This window comes from Ctenopharyngodon idella, chromosome 21 (assembly GCF_019924925.1).
Source record: "Ctenopharyngodon idella isolate HZGC_01 chromosome 21, HZGC01, whole genome shotgun sequence".
In the NCBI taxonomy this organism is placed as follows: Eukaryota; Metazoa; Chordata; class Actinopteri; order Cypriniformes; family Xenocyprididae; genus Ctenopharyngodon; species Ctenopharyngodon idella.
In genome coordinates, this window is record NC_067240.1 from 5,682,025 (window position 1) to 5,701,245 (window position 19,221).

The 19,221-nt window shown below is 35.1% G+C and overlaps 1 protein-coding gene across 1 annotated transcript in view; it reads left to right on the top strand.

Moving 5' to 3' along the window:
* The first annotated feature begins 695 nt into the window (after positions 1 to 695).
* Positions 696 to 19,221, top strand: part of nr6a1b (nuclear receptor subfamily 6, group A, member 1b) — a 36,760-nt gene continuing 18,234 nt past the window's right edge. Inside the window, exons 1-2 of the mRNA XM_051877161.1 lie at positions 696 to 902; positions 11,319 to 11,354. Of these exons, the coding sequence (XP_051733121.1) occupies positions 836 to 902; positions 11,319 to 11,354 (103 nt within the window). The 5' untranslated portion in view covers positions 696 to 835. The remainder of the gene's footprint in view (positions 903 to 11,318; positions 11,355 to 19,221) is intronic.

Consider the following 19,221-nt stretch of genomic DNA (forward strand, 5'->3'; position numbering starts at 1 on the left):
CTGAAAAATACGAGAAATATTCATTAAACGGTAAGGTGAAAAAAACAGTAGTAATAATAAACCAATACTTGAGCAATACAATAAAAACGAAATATAGCCTATATAACATAACATAACATAACATAACATAATCAAGATTCATAATCAAGGGCACATAACATAATCAAGGGCACTTTTTGCAACATCATACTTGCTCACAATGTTAATTGGTTCTCGTTGCCTTTTTAACTTCACAATTAAAACCTTACAATAAAGTTTGAAATCATTTTAAAGTGAGAAAAATTTGGTTTGGAGTCAGACCATTTCAATTTATGAATGTGAAACTTTCCAATTGTTATGCTTTTATTTTTTCTGGTCCTCTTGGTTTGATGTCAGACATTCTTCAAAACCTCAATGACAGATGTATTGATGTAAATGACCACTGGGCGGCAGCAGAGGACAGTAAAACTTTTGAGTGACAGCGAGAAGCGCCGTTGGATTGACTGTTTTCTGTCATTCCCTTATAAACTTTATTACTATTAGTTTACAGAATGTCTAAAAACCTTACTCTAGAGTTCGTAAAGGCTGTCCTTGTTTATTATATCTATCTATCTATCTATCTATCTATCTATCTATCTATCTATCTATCTATCTATCTATCTATCTATCTCCACTTGAACTGCAAATCCCAGATGGCGACACGGGGGCGTGTCGTCATGTGACCCGAGCAAGGTGTTTTCACGCTGACATGAGCGCTTGACATGAGCGCGCGGAGAGCAGAGGGCTCTCAGAGGTCAGAGCTCAGAGTGCAGGCGGACCGCAGAGAGACACGCTCGCTCAGTTCATCTACAGGAGGATGGAGGTGGAGAACCGACCCAACGGATTTGACTTCTCCAAACGGGACAAATTACTGAGCAGCAGCGGTGAGTTTCTGGTGCCCGTGCACAGTTATTCAGTCTCAGAAGACAATTAAGGTGTTTCAAATACAGTTCTGAATCTTATTTAATGTATGAGGTCAAAATTCAGGCAAAGTATGTAGGCTTTTGTCTCTCTAATTAACTTTCCCAGGTTTAATATAAATAACTAGTGTATTTTAATGCTCAGCAATGTTAATGCAATCTGTAGTTTTACCCCTTGTAGCCTATGGAGTAAAATGTGTGTGTAATGTGATGAATGGACGTATAGAGCTGGAGTTTGGGGACAGTGAGGTCTTTTAAAGCGCTGCTGAGGAATGTTTTTTATATGCACGTCCGCGAGGAATCGTAAAAGATGAACTTTTGAACTTGAGCGAATCACCCTCGAGCGCCACAAAAACACGTCAATGACAACAAACAACCAGCTGTAACATTTTTAATCAGTGGTGTTTCTGAAAACAGTGTAGGCAGAATAACAGATTCTCTCTCTCTCTCTCTATATAAATATATATATAATATATATATATATAGTATAGTATATAGAATACATATTCTACTTAAAGTAGAATATGCTGTATTTACTGCTAAAGCCCATATGGTCATTTTGGTAATTGGTGGTCCTAATATCATTGGAAAGATATTGCAGTTTACAGTCCAAGGATGCCACTGCATTCTCAGGATTGAGGGCACCAAATGTAACCATTTAATAATAATAATAATAAACAGTCAGTCTATTACTGATATAATTTTATTCAAGGGTTTGTGTTCCCTTGTAATTAAGGCCCTGGTTATAAGTTAAAAAAAAAAAAAAGTGAAGTTAGTGCAGAAAGTGGATTTTTTTTTTTCTTTTTCCTGCTATGTAATTAATCACGAGTGTCTGCTCTGTTAGATCAGGCTCATGTCCTGACCCTCTGGATAGAGCTGTATCAGATTTACTGGTAATAAGAGAATGATTTAACATTTACTGTCTGAACGGAATGAATGATTGATGTTGGCATATATTCAGTTAAAATTATGAATAATGTGTCACTACATTTGTGGGGTAAGTGTTAAGAAAGTTTTATACTTTATACGTTTATACTTTGATTCAGTCATATTAAATAATTTTTTCTGACTTTTTAAAAAACAGTTAATTTAGATGTTTCCACATTTATGGGTGACTTTGTACAGTATAAAATGTAAATTCGTTCAACTGATGAAGAATGGCTTTATATTAGAGGTTTTTTTTTTACTATTTTGTCAAACTCAAACACTACAATGTTTTGTCTTTGATACTTTGTTTCTTTATGTGAGCATTTGTTCCCCTAAGCAAGAGAATTTGGAATCAAAAACGGACTTTTAAGCCATTCTTTATCATTAATATTGTAATGAAGTGTAATATTATGCTTCTTTTTATAAATCCCAAACCTTTCAAGTAATGAATGGGATAATAAGGTTAAATAGTAAGGTTAATTTTCTGTAATTGCGTCCCAAATGATGCACTATACAGTATGTATTTATGCACTATGTATTCATCCATAAAGTATATGAATTGTATATGGTTATTTTGTCATTCAACATTGAAGTCTGATAGTCCCCCCAACCACGTCATTAAAGCTATGACACTTAAGTGTCCAACATTCCACACTTCTTTTTTTTTCTGTGTAATTTTCAGTGTGAACACACTACTCACACTATTAATACTACAAAATGTCATAGAATATTGCATAAGTATGCAAATTGGTGTCATTTGCATATTATCATCCATGCATAGTGTAAATCTTTTTTATAATATTTGTACTTGTACATGTGCAAGTGTCCGCAAATGTGTTTTTTTTTTAAGAGAGAAAACCCTTCAGTCCAATTTTGTTAATTTCCCAAGAAGGAAACACACATACACTCTGAGATGACCAGCTTGTTTTTAGCAAACACAAAGGACTTCCCAGCTTTTACAGCTGCATTTCCAGCATCTGTTTGGCACAGATATGCGTAGTTGCGCACACACCGCAACTGTGAACAACACAAACGCGTACAAACTGAACACGATGCTGTTTCAATTTTTAGCAAACTGAAACTCCTCAATTCAACACTTCAAGATGATCAAGTCTAGATGATCAGCATTGCTATAGCAACACTGGATTGGTCACTGCACATACCAGAGTACAACTGTATAGTCAACAGCCTTGACCTTTCACTTCTGAGTGACCTTTCTCCTCTCACTGACCTTACAGAGCGGAAAAAGAGAGGAAGGAGAAGCCAACATGTATGTGTATTATATGCAACATTTTTCACTATAGAGTTAGGAATAATACATTTTTAGTGATTTCTATAAATCAAGCTTTTATAAAGCAAAACATTGCACAATTAGGTGAAGGAGAGTTTGTGTGTGTGTGGTTCAGGTATTTATTCACTACGTTTGGGGACAAAATGTCCCGCACAAGGATAGTAATACCAGTAATATTTTTGGTCCCCATGAGGAAGACTGCTTATAAATCATAGTAAATTAAGTTTTTTGAAGGTTTAGGGGACAAAATATACAGTTTAAAAATCATTATGTCTGTGGAAAGTCCCCATAAAACATTGAAACGTGTGTGTGTGTGTGTGTGTGTGTGTGTGTGTGTGTGTGTGTGTACTTGTTTTGACTATACTTGTGAGGAGTAAATGTCCTCACTTAAATTGTGAAATACTTTCACAACCCACTAGTGAGGATATTTGACTGGTCCTCACTAGTTTAAAAAGCTTATAAATCAGCCAAAAGATGTTTATATTTAAATCTAGTGTTTTGCACGTTTCTGTAATGGTAGGTTTAGGAGTAGGGGTTGGGTTAGGTGATAGAAAATATAATTGACCTGATATAAAATCAATGGAAGTCTATGCAATGTCCTCACTAAGATATTTGTGTGTGTGTGTGTGTGTGTGTGTGTTTGATTTGAGATTTAGTCTTTAAGGTTGGTAGCCCTTCCCCCACAAATAAACAAACACACATCATAAACACATAGAAGATAAACTTCCTGTCCACCCACCCACACAGGGATCATAAAACCCCCCTAACACTAGTCATTCCATGACCTCTTGTTTTGACCCCCTTGTTGCCATAGAAACTTTGACGGACAAGTCGAACAGGTAGATTCATTCAGCCCCAGAGCTTTTCAAAAGTTCATTTTACAATATTATGTGCGTTTTTAAAACAGAAAACCTTTATTGCATTTTAATGGTGTTGTATCTGTTTTCTATACATTTTAGGTTTTAGGTTTTTTTTATAGATAACGTAACATCTTAAAAAGATGTTCAGCGTAACATTTTCTTTTTCATCTAGTTGGAATTGTATCTTATTTTGATAATACGCAATTAAATGCAGAAATTAAAATGATTATTTTATCTATTAACTAGATTCTGTTTATCTTTTAACTAGATTTTTACATGTTGTGAAGAAAATGTGAGTAGTTGCGCCTGTACAAATGTCACTATCATGATGTTCTTCACTCTTAAAAATAAAGATTCCAAAAGGGGATTTTCGCAGAGATGCCATAGAAGAACCGTGTTGGGTTCTTAAAGAACCTTTTCTTAAAAGAACCATGTTTTTTTTTTTTATTTAAAGAACATTTTAAAATCTAATGAACCTTTTCCACTATAAAGAACCTTTTGTTCAATGGAAAGGTTCCATGGATGTTAAAGGTTCTTCATGGAACCATCGATGTGTGAGTAGTTTTTGGGCCAAGTTAAAAGTGCCCAGAACTTATTCTTTAGGGGTTTTCGCACCAGAGGAACCTTTTTATAGTTCCTATAGGTATATAACTAGGCCCTAAAACTAACTTTTTGCCACACCTGCCAATGGCTGGTGACTTTTACCAGCCATTAATATTTTTTACCAGCCATGAAACATAGATTAATCCTTATTAAAGTTACAAAAGCTATTCAGTCAAGAGAAATTTATCTTTTGTTGTTTGATTAACATTGAAAATACAGACAGCAGCATATTAGGCTGCTGTCACTTTAAGAGCTAAATATACAATATACTGTTTCACGTGCGTTTTCTTTCTCAACTCTTTATGTTCAGTTAAGACATAACTGACTATAGATACTTGCCAAGACTGGCATTTTGACATAATTTTGTTTGAATATGTCTGTTTAAGCGCAAGAAGAAGTGAAAGAGAGCTCAATTCAGTATTCACACGCTGTATCTGGGCGCAGGCGTCGGATGTTTGCACACAGAAAACTTCCCAGATAGAATTAAACTTTCGTGACGATGCAGCACTGGCCTGTCAATTGTCCTGAGCATCATTCACATTTGTTTGTTCATGTTCTCACAATTTTGCATTGTTAGAATTTATAAAAATATTATTGGCCAACCGGCGATTGACAGTGTTTCATATACTCGCCAACATCATTTTTTACTCGCATTTGGTGCTTGAATATAAATATTGGCGGAAGTGCGCGCTTTTTGGCACGTTCGCACCACAGGAACTGGGAATGAATTTAGTTCTAGGAATGCCTTTTGAGGGAACTAAATTAGCACCTTCAGAGTAGGGTCTAACCCAGATTAATAGGAACTACCAGTGTACGTTGATTGGCCGAACACATGCGAATCACCGCCCCCCCCGCTTTTTTAAAAAGCTGTGTAAATACACAGTTTATAGCCTATATATTTACTCCACGGACATGGAAAAAAAGTGATAGATGGACCAACGCCAAAGTTCAGGCACTTCTTAAAGGATGACGTCGCGTCAGTTACACTTTTTTCGTAATTTGAATACGGAAGGCGAAGGATGTAGCATAAGCGTTTTGAACTGTGAGAGTTTCACACTTTCTTTGTAAATTGAATACGGAAGGCGGTCTGGTGGAAGCTAGATATTTTACTTTATAAATATGGGTATTTTTTTTTACACAAACGCATCGCTTCGCTTCAGAAGGCCTTTTTTAACCCCCAGTGTGGAGTATGTTCATAATGGATGGATGCACTTTCTTGAGCTTCATACTCGTTGGTCCCGGTCCTGTTTATTATAAAGCTTGGATGCATCAGGATATTTATTAATATAACTCCGATTGTGTTCATCAGAAAGAAGAAAGGCATATACACCTAGGATGGCTTGAGGGTGAGTAAAGCTTGGGGTTATTTTCATTTTAAAGTACAGTAGAAAATCCAACGCAACTTATGGTATCTAGATATGTCTCGGGTCAGGCTTTCAATGTTAAGGTTTTGTTGAAAACTCTAGGCCAACCCTTAAGCATTAATAGTGAACAGCTGAATTTCTTTAATTACAGGAATTTAACAACGGAATAGTAAAAGTAAGAGCGAAAGCTATTATTATACTATTTTCCTCATTACAAAATTTAAGATTTATGTTTTTGAATTGCATATACATTTTCCATCCATTTGAATTACACTGTTTTAACATAAACTTATAAACGTAATGTATAATGCATATTTTTAAGTCATACATAAATGAAACCGGTACAAAACAGATACGATTTCTGTTATAGCACAAGTAAACTGAATGTGTTTTGAATACACAGTAACCAGGTTTATATATTTATCATCAATAAATCCAATTTGTTTCAATCTCATACATTTGAACTAAATACTGCCTGTTTCCTGAATAAATGTAATTGTTTTCGCAATGAACAGATTTATGCTGCTTATAAACATTTTAAATACATGCATTTTGAAAATATGATTGTTTAAATAAAATCAAATAGTTGTAAAGAGCTACTAATAAACCAAGATTTTTTGAGTGCAGAAATCTTACCCGTTTCATATGTATGATTGTCAAATATGCATCATATTATGTTTATTATTTTGTTTATGTTAAAATGGTGTAATCCAGAGTTTTCATATGCAATTCAAATACAAATCTTAAATTCAGGCCTAAATAGCCATGCGCACACACACATTGTGATGAGCAGAGGCGCAGGGGGTTGGCTGGGATCTCATGTCCTTGGATCTGAATGATGAAGCCCTGGAAAATAGAAAATAAATGGATATTCAGGTTACATTTCACTACTACATCTGTACACCTCCCCTCCTGATCCCTCTTTCTTTCCATCAGCCAAGTGGAACAGAAGACATCTGGGCAGCCTCATCCTTTTCTCCTGAAGGCTGGGGGTGGGGTGTTGGTATGTGTGTGTGTGTGTGTGTGTGTGTGTGTGTGTGTGTGTGTGTGTGTGTGTTTGTGTGCATATGTCTCTATACCTGTATATTGCTGCCTGTCTGTGACTGTGTGTGTGTGGTCCTGGTAAACCCTAAATGTCCCCACAAAGATGGCAATATCTGTAATCCTTGCCCTTGTGGGCAATTATTTAGTACCCATGAGGAAAACAGCTTATACATCATACTAAGTCATGTTTTTTTTTTTTTTTTTTTTTGGGAATGTAAAAGTGCAGAAAGTTTTCTGTAATGGGGAGGGTTAGGGGACAGAATATACACTTTGTATAGTATAAAAATCATGTCTATGGAAAGTCCCCATAAAACATGGAAACCCATTGTGTGTGTGTGTGTGTGTGTGTGTATGTGTGTGTGTGTGCATTTGTACTACATGCATACAGATGGTGCAATGCAGTTCTTAACTTACAGTCTTTTCAATTGCTTCTCCTGAACTTCAATTTATGATGTAAATTGGTAGAGTGATTTATCAGCCTGGTCAGTTGAGCCAGTATTTGTTTTTTGAGACAATCTGCATCTGCTCAGTTAAAGCCATATAAATTATATGTATATAAAAACCTTTATTGATTTTAATATCAGTATTTTATATATCTACTTATTACTAATAAAACGTGTCCTTTGCTATCATTAAATTGACAAATTGTAAATAAAAGACATTTATTGATATTAATATTCATATATTTATTAGCAATTATAAAAAATATTTCCATTTGCTATCATAGAATTGTCATTTAAATTGTATGTACAATACATGTCTATTGATAATATAGATATTTTTATTTGTTATAAAACATTTACTATAATTAAATTGTCATTTAAATTGTGAATAAAATAAACATTAATTCATATTAATATTGCTATATTTATTATTATTTATAAAAACATTTTCATTTGCTATCATGAAATTGTCTTTTATATTTTATATAAAATACACATTTATTGATATTAATTTCAGTATCTATTATTTATTAAAATATTTTCAGTTGCTATCATTAGTTATAAATGTATATTTATTGATATTAATATCAGTATATTTATTATTTATAAAAAAAATCTTTATTTTCCATCATTAAAATCATGTCAATAAAATGTCATTTTCTCAATATGTATTTAGTGACACAAAAAGTATTTGCACATTTTAAAGTTACACAAAAATATATGAATTTAATTGCATTAAAGGTGCAATATGTAAAATGTTCTGTCCGCTAGAGGTCGCTAGAGGCTTGATTCAAAACAAAGGCGTAGCTTGATGATGCCAAGTTTGAGCGCGGAATCTTGGGACATGTGGTCTTCACCTCACTGCGGTGGAAATAATCGCGATAGGACTCGGGAAGAAATCATGTTCATGGATGCGATTATTAACGTTACTGTAGTATGAAGTCCCGGAGCCTTGGTTAAAATTGCAATTTTCTCATGATTTACAAATAGTTGGAAACATTTGGGATATTGTAAGTACTCAAGTGAACAAAATATATAACACTGGCCTAGTGGTTTTTGGATATTTTACTGCAAAATTCTTACATATTGCACCTTTAAATTTAAATGATTGAGCCACGTACCAAATATTTTTATTTCTTATATGATATTTGATTTATTATTTTGAATAAAAACATTTCACAAAAGGCTTTTAATAATAAAACAATAGATATACTGATATTAATATTATAATGTATAATTTCTGGTTGTCAAACTTTAGTGGAACATGCAAATGCGACTTGTTTAGATTTTTTTGCTCTCAGATGCAATGACATTCAGACATTTTTAATTATGGCTGAAGCATCCAAGTGCTTTTTGTAGCCACTGCATGTGTATAAATAACTGACAAAACATTTTGGTGAACCAGTATTAGTGGCACTATAAACAGAACCAACCCTGAATACCTTAACCTGCTTAACATGGCCTAGTATCTAAATACTGTAGCTTATTGACCCGATGGAGTGAGAAAATGTGTGTGGCACAGAAGGCAGACGGTGCCTTATTTGCTACTGTAGCTCAATACCAACGGCCTACAGCCATCATAGATATTAGATTATCTTCAAGGAGCCTGTGGTTGGTGGAGTGCGTGTGTGTTCTGGTCCACCATATGCCGTGGATTTCTTGGAGTGTGTGTGAGATGCCCTGCGTGTGGCAGATCAAAAATCTGCAGCTGCCAGCGAGCCGAAGATATCACACTCATACACACACACACGTGGCGGTTTCTGTAGAGGTCACGAAGGTCGTGTCCTGAGGGACAGAAGTGAGAGGACTGGGCAGATGGGTGTGTGTGTGTGTGTGTGTATGAGAGAAAGATAGATAGAGAAAGTGTTGTTTTAGGAATGAGAAGAGGCTTTGTTTTAAAGCTGTCTTGATGTTCTATGTGGTAAGATGAACTACTGTGCAATGTTTAAGTGAGTCCATCATAAGAACATTTTAACATTCATTACAGCATGAAAAAGATGATGATAATGGCTGAAATTCCTGCAAACATATTTATTGAAGGAATTTAAAGGAATAGTTTAATGAAAATTCTGTCATTATTTACTCGTATCACATTAAATTATTATTTTTTTTTTTTTTTTGAAGCTACAAGATACTGAATTTAAAGTAAATTTACCCTTTATACCGGGTTCAGACTATACAATAATTTTTTTCTGTTACGATAGTTACTTTTTTCAGAATAAGCGGTTTTGACTTCTAAATTCTTGCCATGGACAAGAAATGTCCTGACCAGTGTTGGGGAAAATTACTATTAAAAGTGATGCATCACAATAGTGCGTTACTCCCTAAAAAAGTAACTAATTGTGTTACATTACTTTTGCGTTACTTTTTCTCATCTGGGACAGGCTTGCTTGTTTGTTTTTTAACAAACCCTTTACAACAAAGGTGAAATGAATAAGCTTCAGGCTGAAGGAAATGCATAGTTACACCTGTACAGTAGAGGGCGCAGCTCAAACAAACCATTCAGTTGTGCTGCCATTCTGGATTAAAGAAGAATAGAATACAGGAGAAGGAAGTTAAACACTCTTATTTCTAAATCTAATCTAAAGTAATTTTTGCTGATTAGTATGTTGTATTAGATCATTGAAGGTCAGCAGCAAAGACATTGGTTAACAAAGTGAGATTAAATACATATATTATATTTGTGTAATTTAATATATTTAATTATTACAGGATTGCATAAAATTCTGAGATTGCATTTCTCTGTTTTTATTCCTTTTGAGGAATACTGAAATGTTTTCATGCAAGTGAGATGAGTAAATGCATGTTCACATTTAGTCTAGAACTACAATAATGTTTACACAGCGCACACCTCTACACTTTATTTCTCTCAACATGGGGACAGGAGAGCTGTCGGTCAATAAATGTGAAAACAAAGTAACTTGTGTTACTTATTTGAAAAAGTAACTTAGATATTTTGTTGTAAATTGAAAAAGTAATGTGTTACTTTACTAGTTACTTGAAAAAAGTAATCTGATTACGTAACTCAGTGCGTTACCCCCAACACTGGTCCCGACCAATCATCACTTGTCGTGTTTAAAGACATGCATGACGTCATTGAGTAGGCGGAATTAGCAACTGACTTCCAGAAACAAGAATGTAAACAAACAATAGCTAACAAAGCGGCGTGTTAGCTTAATGCTAATTCCATTTCTCAACGGATTGCTGAAGCGCCTTCGCTAAGGTTCGCCAGCATTTATCTTTTTTCACTCTGTCATGGTAGTCCTTTGAGGAAACATCATAAAGGCAGAAGTATTGTTGACATATCTCCATAAACCTTTCCTCCATTGCATAATTCCTCCTAGCAGCACCAATAACATTGTCTCTCTTTCATTTCGCCATGTTTGAAAGCTGTATGTGGAAGAGCTTTTGTGCTCCTATTGGTCAATGCTACAGATGTGGCGGAACCCATTGTGGAGGACCGAAAAAAATTAAACATAGTCTTTCTTAAATTAAAAATCTAAAAAAAAAAGAGGTTAGAAAGTACCCTCATTTGTACAACTCTAGCATGAAAGAATACAAATATATTTACATGGGTTGTAACTCGTGATGAGAGATTGCTCAAAACTGCGCATGCGTCGAACGCCCGTGTACGCGTACGAGTCAAGTGAAGTATACTTTGCGAGAATGAAGTATACCCAGGGCTTAACAGTCAAATTTAGTAATGACTGGCATTTAGCTCACTAACATATTCTATAAATAGAATCTCTTTTTAAAGAAATTTTGTAATTCTGCTGTATAAATATCATCTTCCTAATGTCCTCTTTTCTCTTCCCCTCATATTCTCTCACTCTTTCCCTCATCTGCAGGTTTTTATGAAGAGAACTCCCTCCAGGATGACACAGGTAAGGAAACGCCGAATGATCTCCATGCTGCCACCTACTGGCTATATTGCACACTCATTTCTGTGCTTTGTGTCTCAAACACTTTCATACGGAGACCCGCACAAAAAAAAAAATTACTAATTTGTTCTCTCGATTTACTAAATCGTGCGCATGATTTACTATTTCGTTCCATCGATTTATAAATCATGTGCATGATTTATAAATCGAGGGAACACAATAGTAAATTGTGAACACGTTTTAGTAAATCGAGGGAATAAAATAGTAAATTGTGCACACGTTTTAGTAAATCGAGGGAATAAAATAGTAAATTTTGCGCACGTTTTAGTAAATCGAGGGAATAAAATAGTAAATTTTGCGCACGTTTTAGTAAATCGAAGGAACGAATTTGTAAAAAAAAATTCTTGCATGTCATGTGCGGGGCTCGTATTTCGTTCCATCGATTTATAAATCATGTGCATGATTTATAAATCCAGGGAACAAAATAGTAAATTGTGCACACTTTTTAGTAAATCGAGGGAATAAAATAGTAAATTTTGCGCATATTTTAGTAAATCAAGGGAATGAAATAGTAAATTGTGCACACGTTTTAGTAAATCAAGGGAATGAAATAGTAAATTTTGCGCACGTTGTAGTAAATCGAGGGAATTAAATAGTAAATCGTGTGCACAATTTAGTAAATCGAGGGAACGAATTAGTACTTTTTTTTTCTTGCATGTCATGTGCGGGGCTCCGTATTTCACTCCATCGATTTAGAAATCATGTGCATGATTTATAAATCGAGGGAACGAAATAGTAAATTTTGCACACGTTTTAGTAAATCGAGGGAATAACATAGTAAATTTTGCGCACATTTTAGTAAATCAAGGGAATGAAATAGTAAATTGTGCACACGTTTTAGGAAATCGAGGGAATGAAATAGTAAATCGTACGCACAATTTAGTAAATGGAGGGAACGAATTAGTAAATCGTGCGCACGATTTAGCCTACTATTTTTTTTTTTTTTCCCCTTCATGTCATGTCCGGGGCTCCGTACTTTCAGACAGAATAGTTCTCCAAAGCTGTGGTGAAAGTGCATGTTGTAGGGGTCAAAATTAGTTCAGGAGCTTCTGATCTTATGTTGCCAACAAGTCTTTCTGTGATACATGCTGTTGTAAAGCTGCACAAGTCAGGGTCGAACACTGTTAGAGAAAGTAGTTGATTTATGTGAGAAACCAATTAAGTTGTAAAGCGTCAGAAGAACACACACACACACACACACACACACACACACACACACACACACACACACACACACACACACACGTGACATCACCTTCACTCCCTGTGGCTGTGGAGTCAAAGTTAGGTCAGCAATCAGACACAATATGTAAACAAGCAGGAATTGTAAGGCTCTGATTGGCTAAAAGCATTTTTGTGATTGGGTTTTTTTTTTATTTTACAGTATTATAATATTTAATATTATATTGAATGTAATATTTTTAATGTTGTAATTTTACACAACAGTAAATTATACAATTTAGTGTCGTATTAACATTTTTGACTGCTGAATGCTGCGGTTAACCAATCAGAATCAAGTATTCTAGTCAAGTCAAAACTAGGGATGCTCCGATCCACCTTTTTCGCTTCCGATACCGATTCCGATACCTGGGATTCAGTATCGGCCGATACCGATCCGATATTCAAGTAATAATAATAAAAAAAGTGCTAAATTACCTAATAAACTGTATGCCTCACTGTGTGGAAGAAACTGGGATCATTCTTTTGTGCAAGGCATCAGGCTTGACTTAAACATTACTTTCCTAACTTTGTAAAACAAAATAACAAACAGACACAAATGTAGTGAATTATTTATTAAATAAATGTGCATCAGTGCAAGCTTCACTAGCTTGGTAGACATTCAAAATAAACAGAAGTCCAGCTGACTCCTTCATCCATGACTCATGGCTTGTTTTTCATGAATGTTTGAGTCATACATGACATAAACTAAATATATTTATATATAAATATATACTATAAAATTAAAAGATTTCTTTTAAATTTATAGCAGAGTTTTTTTTTTTTTTTTTTTAATGAGGCAGCCAACATATGATATATAGGACAGAACAAAAAATGCTATTAACAATCTTTTTTATTTATTTTTTTTATTTTACCTTTATTTAACCAGGAAGTCTCATTGAGATTTACAATCTCTTTTACAAGAGAGACCTGGCCAAGGTAACAGCCAAACAGTAAAACAATTTTAAAATACAACAAGTACACATTACAACAATATTCAAACACATCCTCTCAACAAAAACAATCACAAGCTTCCAATACCACTCTCTTTGTAATGCATTTAAATTCACCAATAGACACAAATTTATCTAGTTTTAGATCTTTTTGCAAATTATTCCATGCCCAGGGTGCATAGTATGAAAAAGCAGTTTTCCCCAGTTCTGTACAAACTCGTGGTATGTTAAAAAGCAAACACTTGGAAGATCGTAGCTGGTAATTGCCAGAACAAAGACAAAGAAGAGTGCAGAGATAAGCTGGAAGTTTACCTAACATTGCTTTATAAATAAAAATGCACCAGTGCTGTTTTCTACGTATAGATAATGATGTCCAACCCACCATCTCATATAAAATGCAATGATGAGTACGGGATTTTGCATTTGTAATAAAACGCAGTGAAGCATGGTATACCGAGTCAAGGCATGTTAAAATAGAAGAGGCTGCATGCATGTATAATATATCACCATAATCAAGCACAGTTAGAAAGGTAGCTTCTACAAGTTTCTTTTTGGTCTTAAAAGTAAAATTAGATTTATTTCTAAAATAAAAGCCAAGCTTCAGTTTGAGTTTCCTGATTAGATTAGCAATATGTACATTAAACAAAAGCTTATCATCAATCCAAATGCCCAAGTACTTATAAAAAGGTACTCTTTCATTGCGCAAAAGTATTATAATATGAACGGCTCCCATACAGAGCGGCACAAAGCGCTTATGCGCATCCCATGTGCAGAATGACGCGCTTGAAGCATCATGGAGTCGCAGCGCGCAGCGGCAGCGCTCCGCACTGAAAAGTTAAAAGCACAAAGTGAAGATATACTGATGCGTATTGTATTACCGGTATCTTTGTCTACAGATGAAGAATAATAATAGAAACATTGAATCATCTTGGAAAGAGTTTCATTGTGTTGACTGTCGTAACCGAACGCGACACGCAATTTAAATGCTGAATTGAGAATGACTGACAGCCGCAGCGGAGGGAGGCATTTACGTGAACTTTAATTTAACGACTTAAATATTTTTCTGAACCTCAAATTAAACTATGGAATGGCTTCTCAACACTTCGAATATAGTGCACAGAAACTTTATGGTGCTTTTTAATGTTTTTGTGCCTTTTGTGGGGCTTAACAATAACACAGATTAGTATACGCACAATATCGGATTTGGATCGGTCCCATCCGGCCGATACCCGATTCGGCAAAAATGGCAATATCAGAGCCGATACCCGATCTGAGTATCGGATCGGTGCATCCCTAGTCAAAACACATTTATTTATATAGAACTTAATACAAGATTGTTTCAAAGCAGCTTCACATTAATAAAAAAACAAACATAACAGTGTTAATGTTGTAAAATTCTTCAATTATGAAACAAATTCAGCTGTAAAGAATATAAAACAGAAGATAATAGTGTCATTATTCAGCTCAGCGTTGTTTCCATTCAGAGCTGTTTAATAAAAACCAAAAGTGCAGCACTGCTTACCTTACGTTTTATACCATCCTGTGCTTATTCAGTGAAGGTTTGAGAGGTTTTTGCTGTTTTCTCAGATAATTTGACATCTGTATGTCACTGTTTTTTGTCTGTCAGTACATATTTCGGTCTGAAGTCACGAATGTAGTGTCTGAAATGTTGTTCCAGTGTTCCTTCTGCAGTTTGCACTCATTGGTCAGTGAGTCGTTCGCATGTTAAACCCAACGACATCAATGAATGTATATCGCAGCCGTAATAATGAGGAAAATGTTGGTTGGTTTGTTAGGAGAGAGTGTTGACGTGTGTAGTATGTGGTAATCTCAGGGCACAGCCAACGGTCGATGGTTTCTTATGCATCCAAACTCACCGACAGCGTTGAATGTTCCCAGAATGCACCAGATGTGTATTTGCATGCCCATAACTCAATGTTAAATATGCTGAATCTTATCTAGATTTGCCATTTTGATTAAACAAGAAATTGTCAGTAAAGGTCCAAAAAACGTACACCCCTGCAGTCAATAATTTTGTCCCTTAAAACTCATCTTTGATAATCAAAATTACATATTTAGTTCGCCATCTCAGAGTCAGACAGCTGCCTTCTAACCATCCTTAGAAACACTTAGAAAGTCAGTGGAGAAAGGCATAGTTCATCATAATATACATCATAGACATAATTCACCCGCTATATTGCTGTAATGTACCCAATTTTTCTTGTCCCCTCTTAAAAATGTTTTTGTGCTCATTGTGGAAAAGCCCCACCCCCACGTTGATGGGACTGGTTACATGTTTGTGACGGCAGAAAGCATGCGGTTTTAAAGACTCTTTGGTTCAATGCAGTTTTAAGGAGAAAATACTCAGCAATTGTGTTGACTGATGAATTTGCACATGGTTTCTCTTAAAGCACATTAAAAACACCACACAGACATATAAACAACATACTTGATTTTCACCACAAGTGGGGTCTTTAACAGTGAAGTAATATTATATGTAATAGTTGCTAAAAAATAGGTTCAAATGTTTTAATTTAATTTGAAGAAAAGCATCAAACAGGCAGTATTAGAACACAATGAGAGATTGTGTAATATATGCTGATTTTTTTTTTACCATATAATTATTATTATATTGTATGCTGAGAGAACGCACGTTATTATTTAGAGAGAAAGTATGTGGTTGCAATCATCTGCTATTGTATGATGGTCTTTAGTGGTATTCATTCATATTAAAAATGCAAAAGCATACAGAGGGTAAGCATTCTGATTTGTGTTAGCTTTGCTGAGATTGAAAATAATATGGTTTTATTTAATTTGCAAAAAATAAAAAAAATCTGTCACGGTACATCGAAATGATAATCATTCAGTAGCATGGTATGTATAAAAGTATAATGTGGTATTAGTATGTTATTTCATTATGTACCATGGTATTCTTTGAAACAACTTGATACATGAAAGTAGTGTTAAATCAGTACCATGGTATATAAGAAAATACTGTGATATTGCAGTGTTTTTATATGTTCCATGATATTCTTTCAAGTAACCTTTTACCATGGTATAAGGATATGATAACAATTCAGTACCATGGTATGTATAAAAGTACCACCTTTTTTTGATTATGTACCATAGTATTCATTGAAATACTGTGGTAACATGAATACAGTTAAATTCAAAATGGTCAAAGTTTGAATATCATGGTACATGGATATGATAATCATTCAGTACCTATATAGAAAAGTGTCATATACTGTTTTCTTTTAATATAATAATTAGATTATAAATAGCATTGCAGTCATTTGCCAATGCAGTCATTTACATATGCAAAATGGATCTGAGTAGAACTGGGTCAGTGTCACAATGCATAAAGCTGAAGCAGCTGAATCAGACAAAAGAGTAACTCACCATATAGAGAGTGATGGAGAAAGCTACACATATATGAAAAGAGAAAGAATAAGACAATCTTACCTTGATATAGTTACCTTGACTCTCCTGTCATGTTGAGATTGAATGATAACTGTCATGTTGAAGAGTTGAATGATAACTGGAGGAATGCCTGCTTTCATTTCTCATGCTCTCATAAAGAAGCTACCATGGTAAACAAACATGCACATTCGCTGCTGGATGAGTCACTACAGAGCTCATTGTGAGTTCGTCGTATTTCAGATGAACTATATATGACCCAAATGATGTGCTGCTACGAATTTGGCCATGTGCATTGAGTGATGGATTCTGATTGGCTGAGATTCCTGATGCTCTAAATTGGAGCTCTCTGGTTGGCTGAGGCTGAGTTAATTTGCGTAGACAGAAAGACATACTAAAGACAACAGAAAGAGAGAGATGTTGGGGGCGGGAGACTCTTGGGAATAATTGATGAAAGATATAATGATCAAAGAGGATAGAGGAGATGTGGTAGATGGATACATTTCGCCATCGGGCAGTTATCGTACGGTTAAAGCATGCGGTTTGTTACGCTCTGCCTTTAGCTGAGAGCAAAAACACACACCTGTCTAATACCTACAAAACATTCTTTGACATTTTGAGTGTGTGTGTTTGTTTGTCAGGTTTTGTTTTCTGTGTTGCATTGACATTTTTGCCCAAATCATTCTGAACACTCTCGGGGTGCATTTCCCACAATCCTCTTTGCCTATGGTGACTCTCTTGCACAACTAGGTCAACACACTATGTAGGAACATATGTATTAACTAGGCATATCTAAAACCCCGTATAATAGGAATGGGGCTCACAGTCCAATGATCTAGATGTTGGATCAGGTCACACCAGGTTCTTCTGCAGGTTTAAATCCTTCCTACCTCACAATCAGAGAGAGGACTGATAAGTAAAGTCCAAGTCTTTGTGACAATGAAATTTACATCAAACGTATTCTGTAGTGTAAGGGCTCGTTCACACAGAACGCGTTTTTGCTTTTGCAGTGGAATGGGTAAAAAAAACTGCAAGGTCTCGAGACGCATTTGTAAAAGTCGAACGGATCGAGCGCCACATTTTAAGAACACCATGTCACGCGCGAGACGCTCCAACAGACGCAAGACGTGAGCGCAACGGTTTTGCGCGTCCGTCTACCGCGTTTACATAGAAAAACAATGGAAAAGTAGCGCATTGGAAAGGAAAAATGCATTCATACTCTTGTGAAAAAGAAGTACACTTTAGCATACTTTTATAAAAGAGTACTTAGTTAAAAGATTATACTTGAGTGAGAACTGAATATAATGTTTTTGCACACTTAATTGCATATTATTTACAATTCATTAGCTTACATGAAAATGTACTATAGTAGGACTGGACGATTAATTGAAAAGTAATCGAAACCGAAATTCAGAACCTCTAACCGACGTAATTTTCACAGCTTCAGCTTTTTACAGTTAAAATTCAAGTACTTTGCATGTGCTTTAGTATGTAAGTCAACACATTAAAGGGTTAGTTCACCCAAAAATGAAAATAATGTCATTAATTACTCACCCTCATGCCGTTCTACACCCGTAAGACCTTCATTCATCTTCGGAACACAAATTAAGATATTTTTGTTGAAATCCGATGGCTCAGTGAGGCCTGCATAGCCAGCAATGACATTTCCTCTCTCAAGATCCATTAATGTACTAAAAACATATTTAAATCAGTTCATGTGAGTACAGTGGTTCAATATTAATATTATAAAGCGACGAGAATATTTTTTGTGCACCAAAAAAACAAAATAACAACTTATATAGTGATGACCGATTTCAAAACACTGCTTCAGGAAGTTCGGAGCGTTATGAATCAGCGTGTCAAATCATGATTCGGATCGCGTGTCAAACCGCCAAACTGCTGAAATCATGTGACTTTGGCGCTCTGAACCGCTGATTTGACACGCTGATTCATAACGCTTCGAAGCTTCCTGAAGCAGTGTTTTGTAATCGGCCATCACTATATAAGTAGTTATTTTGTTTTTTTTGGCGCACCAAAATATTCTCGTTGCTTTATAATATTAATATTAATATTAATTTTCATTTTTGGGTGAACTAACCCTTTAAAAGAAGTGTATTTTTAAAGCAAGACTGTTAAAACATAATGCACTTTAAAGTAAAACTTTTATTTGACATTATAACAGAGTGCACTTTTTAAAAGTGTACTTAAGTATGTTAGGA